The sequence below is a fragment of the Xiphophorus couchianus genome, chromosome 3 (genome assembly GCF_001444195.1).
Source record: "Xiphophorus couchianus chromosome 3, X_couchianus-1.0, whole genome shotgun sequence".
In the NCBI taxonomy this organism is placed as follows: Eukaryota; Metazoa; Chordata; class Actinopteri; order Cyprinodontiformes; family Poeciliidae; genus Xiphophorus; species Xiphophorus couchianus.
The window spans coordinates 14718452-14724533 of NC_040230.1; the positions used below are offsets into that span (position 1 = coordinate 14718452).

At 38.7% G+C, this 6082-nt stretch overlaps 1 protein-coding gene across 2 annotated transcripts; it reads right to left on the reverse strand.

Moving 5' to 3' along the window:
- Positions 1 to 489: 489 nt before the first annotated feature.
- fdps (farnesyl diphosphate synthase (farnesyl pyrophosphate synthetase, dimethylallyltranstransferase, geranyltranstransferase)) lies at positions 490 to 5834 on the reverse strand. Of its 2 annotated transcripts, XM_028013593.1 has the most exons (10): positions 5679 to 5834; positions 4713 to 4865; positions 4486 to 4626; positions 3774 to 3854; positions 3548 to 3670; positions 2893 to 2981; positions 2737 to 2809; positions 2502 to 2579; positions 2270 to 2404; positions 490 to 1031 (listed from the first exon to the last, which is right to left on the reverse strand). In XM_028013593.1, the coding sequence occupies exons 1-10, from the start codon at positions 5679 to 5681 to the stop codon at positions 831 to 833; spliced, it is 1077 nt and encodes a 358-aa protein (XP_027869394.1). In that variant the 5' UTR covers positions 5682 to 5834; the 3' UTR covers positions 490 to 830. The 2 variants fall into 2 exon arrangements, with proteins under 2 accessions (XP_027869394.1, XP_027869393.1); XM_028013592.1 differs by lacking the exon at positions 5679 to 5834 and having other exon boundaries at positions 4713 to 5175.
- Between the last annotated feature and the right edge of the window lie 248 nt (positions 5835 to 6082).

Below are 6082 nucleotides of genomic sequence, written 5' to 3' on the forward strand. Positions count from 1 at the left end.
ATAGCTTCATTTTATTCTTTTAATATTGACCATTGAGGAACATGGTTTCATGTAAATCTTCCCTATTGGACTTTTATGCTATATCGTGAATGTGATGAACTTAGGCTGTTTTCTGTTACTGTTTATCAGTTTCGTAATTGTGAAACTGGACCTGATTTACTGTCACTGGCATATTAACATTGTTGCCAGATTGCTGTCCGAATGCATTTCATAACAGTTATATACTACATGGTTCTTGATATAAACGGTCCAACAGTAACTGAATTTCTGACTGGGATTAATAATGTTTTCTAAAAAGGGATCAAATGTCTGTGTGATTGTTAAAATAAGATGTAGATTAAGTGACAATCCTTTACATACCCTTCACTGGTCTCCATGTGCACCAAACCAGACCAGACCATTATTTCTGGGTGTTTAACAATTTCTTTCTCTTGCTCAGCAAGTGTATTTGGTGTCCATTATTCTTGCCCAGAAAAAGGATGCAAAAGAGACAGATCATAAATAATTTATTAGGTGCAATTACATTGAGACAATTGGGTATTTCATAAAAACACTATAAAAAAGTTTTAGGAAATAACCTCTCAGGTATCCTTCCCAAGTCCAAATAAAGTACAACTCTTTCCTGGACATTATTGTCAAAATATAAACAATAACTGCGTTGAGACTTTTGTGGGGTAAATATACCCTTTTCTCTGCCTTTAACTCTGTTCCCTGACATTCATAACTCACTGAAAAGCTACTTAAATATTTATGTTCAGCTCAGATCGGTTTGAAGCTTCTCCCTTGGGATTTTAACATTCTAGTTCCAGTTTCCTGTGATGTTCCGTCCCTCACTTGTTCCTCTTGTAAATTTTCTTGGCGAAGTTGAGGAATATTGAGTGAGGAAGGTTCTGAGCATGTCGAGCGATGAGTTTCTGCAGCCGCTGGTAGCTCTCCTCTTCATATGTGTGATACAGTTTTGGCATTAGTAGGGCGTTGTAGAGCTCTTTGACCTTCGCCACGCTGGCTTCATCCTTGCGCCCGTAGCAAGCCTAAAGAGAATATGAAAACATCAGCTCTTGATGCAATTCAGTGGAAAATGTGTTGCATGAAAATAAAACAATCACACACAAAATTAACCTTCTTCTGAGCCCATCACAAACCCCAGACCTACATCACAGAGAAACCCTTTAGGGGGATCCTCAAAAAAGATCAAGTAAGATCCAGCATACTCCAATATTGGAAAATGTTTCAGAGGATGATGAAATGCTGTTGAGATGAAATTGCAACACATGGACACAAATTGGTCTGAACTGGTGCAAATTAAGTGTAAACACCTGCCAAACTAAAAATAGGGGTTTTCTTCATTGTGAAATGTGCAATGGCTCAAAGGGAAAAAAGAAATCCCATGAGTCTTAAAAGAGTTTCAGATTTAACTGTATTTTCAGAGTTCCAACACGGAATGGTTTCTTGCACAATTTTCCATGAACATACAAATGTGGATGCACTTAAAACATCCATCCATCCATTTTCTGTTCACCCGTGTCCCTAATGGGGTCGGGAGGGTTGCTGGTGCCTATCTCCAGCTACGTTCCAGGCGGGAGGCGGGGTACACCCTGGACAGGTCGCCAGTCTGTCGCAGGGCAACACAGAGACATACAGGACAAACAACCATTCACACACAAACACACACCTAGGGAGAATTTAGATAGACCAATTAACCTAACAGTCATGTTTTTGGACTGTGGGAGGAAGCCGGAGTACCCGGAGAGAACCCACGCATGCACAGGGAGAACATGCAAACTCCATGCAGAAAGACCCCGGCCGGGAATCGAACCCAGGACCTTCTTGCTGCAAGGCAACAGTGCTACCAACTGCGCCACTGTGCAGCCCGCACTTAAAACATTTGAGCAATATTTCTTAAGAACAGCAGGATTATGTCAGCTCCAATGGAAAGTTTTTAGTAAACCATCGACTTTCTGAAAGTAAACAAGAGGAAACAGAAAAACAGGATATGCAATGAGATGGGTATCTTTGTGGAACATCATTATTACCAGCCAGAAAATGGCTGAAACAGGGAAACTGGCGTTTTCTGTAAGTAAAGGCTAGTTTCTTAATAAATGTTTGATTTGCCTTCAAAAACAACTTTATTTTTTGTTGGAGACGACATCCATGCAAGGAAACAAATCGTAATCTGATGTTGCTGCATTGCAGTTAAACTTTGACCCATAGATTTGGTCGCTATGAAGAGATTTTTGCTCAAATGGGAATGCTGCATAACAAACCTCACCTCCAGAACTGATCTCTGCTCAGGACTCATCACTTCTAGAGCTTTCACCACCAACCAACTGCATTTGTTGTCCTGGATGTCTGTCCCAATCTTTCCAGTCACAGCTGGGTCGCCATAACAATCCAAGTAGTCATCCTACAGAATAAAACGTATAAATGGTTTATTATCACAGCAGACAAGGCAACATGTTATTTAAACAGTGAGAAAACTGATAATATTAATAACCAACTACCTGTATTTGGAAAAACTCTCCCATCTCCAGTAAAATGTGCTTGGCATTACTGTGTTCCTCTTCGCTGTCAATCCCTGCCTGCAGGAATGAAGGTCCAGCATGTAAGAGAAACTTGCTACATGCTTTCATTACTTTACAAGGACAGGCTGTGCTGGCTTATCTTTCCCAAAGAAACAACTCTGCAGTCTTTAACTTCTTCCAACTATACAACAACTAACAACATAAACATACTCACCATGTACATTGCAGAGGCCACTGGGAGATAAAACGAATAAAAGGCAGTCTTGTATTTCACAATTGCTTTATACCTGGAATGAAGAAAAAAAAAGGTATTTACTCTGATAAATTCCATATTTAAATATATCATTTAAGATATTTCTTCTGTTATTACCTTTCCATGGTAAACCTGTTCAGGTCAATGTGGCCAGGTGGAGCCGTCATGAGGTCCAGTGCCTGACCAAGTTCAGTCTGGAAGGTGGTCTGAAACACAAAAAGATAATAATAAAGAACATCTTTTTTTTTTTAGAAAAAAATATTAATATTTACTTTTCTCAAAGAAATGAGCAGGCTTAAAATCTGCAGTAATACACTTTAAAACTTAACACACATTTTAACATATACATTGAAAAAAGTGCATCTTCTTAGAAGATACTGTTACAACATCTGAGCTATACATAAAAACCTAAATGAACAATAGGGAGGAAGGATCAGAGGACAGAGGAAAGGGAGCTAAAAGACAAGCAACAAAGAGCAAAATGTAGGACAAGAGGAACAAAGGAAGGAGTTAGGGAAAGGACAAGACAAGACTGAAAGACAGGAGAGAAGAAATTAAATTAGGGAAGGTTAAAAATGCATATTCTGATCTGTACAGACATATCTTTTTAGGAAAGACTACAGAGTTATCATCTTTCTTTAAGTCACAGTAGAATCTTAACCATGGAAAACTTTCTGTTGCGATTAGCGGCGCTCTTGGAGCGGACATATCCCAACACTGAGGTAAACACAGCCCACCTTATTGCTGCTTCTTTCCAGGGACTGAGACTTACCTCATTAAAAAGCTCCAGTAAATGGACGTAATAGGGCTGACCCCTGCATTGTCTTCGAAGGAGTCTATATATTGATGCCTCCACAAGAAAGGAGTCATTTATTGCATCCAGGCCTATTCCATTCTTAAAATAGGAAGAAGAGAATATTTACTTATGTGTAATAAATACGTAACAAAAATAAATTTTAGCATCCATTGTTTTTTTTTTTGAATGACTGAGTGCTTACCCTCTTGTACCAGCAGGGTTGTCCTCTCCGGGTAACAGATGCATCCATGATGTCATCCGCCATGAGGAAAAATGCTTGAAGCTGTAATATATTTATATTTGCATATATTTGATTTAAAACACTACATTGTAGACCTGGTCAAATGTTTAGGGGTGTTGTCCTGTTGGAAGGTTAAGCTTTGCTCCATTCCCATATCTACTGCAGCCTCTTTAATCAAACAGCTAACATTTTGGGCAACAAAAGTATAATTTTCAGCATTGGCAGCAAGGTACAAAACTCCAGGTTATAAGCATCAATGTTTGGGGTTGTTATGTGAAAAAACTCTAGGAGCATCACAACTTCACACACCCACACACACATTTGTTGATTTTAATTTGTGGACTGTATGAACCTCTGTTCGGGTTTTATATCAGATTATTTGTTTATAAAATTGGTTCTAAAGAATAAGCTTGACTGTTATATTCAGTCATCGGTCCCTAAAAATCTAATTTAATAATGACCATATACTGTATGTCTTGGTACCATTTGAGGTGATATTAGAAACCCAATTGTTTCAACTGAAAACATAACAATATAATACAAAATGCTTAATAGTACGTTCGACTAAAGTTTATAACTTTATCTTTACAATTGCTACAACAATTTTTTTTCTAAATCATGTGGATTTACCAGGTACTGACTAATTTTAAAGTATTAGACTTCAAATCCTTACCATCTCTATGCACCAGCCGACCATCAGAGCTTTCTGCACAGTATCCTGACTAAGCTGGGACGGCGGAAGAAGCTCTCTCAGGGAGCCGATTACAGACAAACCTCTGTTCTTCTTGCCTCCAGGAACATTGTAATCTAAAATCTAAAGCAAAAAGTGGATAATTAGACTAAATCAAAACTATGGGATTTGCAGCGAAGTTCACAAAGGGATGATAAATAAAGCCATACCTCTCTCAGCCTATTCAAGGCGTCCGCCAGCCCGGGATCCTGGAAGTCCCTCTCGGTCAGCTCTGTCACCAGCTCCTCGAACTTGGCATCAAACAGCTGAGGGTCCGACAGCAACGCCTTTTTGCTGTGTGTCCCATTGCAAACGGTGTCCGCCTGCAAACAGGAGGCAGACAGCATAAATGCCGGGCTTTTAAATCTGAACGTAGACGCAACTAACCACACGGCCCGAAAGGTTTTAGGTGCATTAACTGCACAGCTCAGCAGCAGGCGTCTCATTCTGGAGCAAATTCACTCCAGGGGCAAACTTATTGCAGTCCGTCGACGTGTAGTTTTAGCGGCAACATGACGTTAGAAACTCGTTTCAGTCTACGGGAAAAGCCGAGCTTGCTAGATTCATGATCTCGTACGAGTAACACAGAAGCACTGTTTTCAAGTTTTCAAGACGACGAAGTAAGCTTCCGATTTGTAACTTCCGCTACACATAAAGGGTAATTTCACATTTTTGTCCCCGTCTAAAATAAATCCATGCTCAAAAAGCACCACTTTTAGAAATATTTATCCTGGTAATATTTATCCTCCACTACTAACATTCTGTATTCTTTAAAATACAGCATGTGATCTGTAAAATCATTGCATAGATATTTTATATAAATCCAGAATAGTATAATATAGTATTTTATATATAAGTTACATTTTAAAGTGCACATACTTAATCTACATTAATCCATTATGAATTTATCAAGTTTACGTGTTATCAATTTTTAATTAGAAATATTTTAAAGTTCCATAAAGGAGGGAAATATACCTTTAAATCGAAAGTAACAAATCTAAAGCTAACTTCGGCATCGTCAAACTGCGTTGCTACGATGGGATTAGTAGATGGCTAGCTTTCTGCTTTTAATCTGTTATCATGCGATGATATATTATATAACCTTATGCTTCGTTTGAATATATATCTTTACATACCATAATATATTTGATCTCTTATTCCAAACTGCACCGTATAGTTGAATAAAAATCAGCCTTTATCTCCTTCCCGCAGACAAACGGAGGTCTTTGAACGTTTCTTCAAACCAGGATATGGAGATTGTAGTTCATTACCTCACCCTAGCAGTTTTTATCTGGAATTATCAGAACTAAATGTCCCAGCATCCCCTGCATTTGGGCGAGGTAAGAAAAGGCTTCATCTGACATTAGACGTTTTCATTGGTTGCTCGCATCGAACCACGATAGGATCTTGTGATGATCAACCAATAGGACCTAAACATGGGCGGAGCTTAGTGGAGTGGTCAGATTAAATCCAGTATTCATTGCACAGGTGAAATAAAGAAGTAAAAGAGCAACCAGTGAAATTGCAGAGTGATTTTACA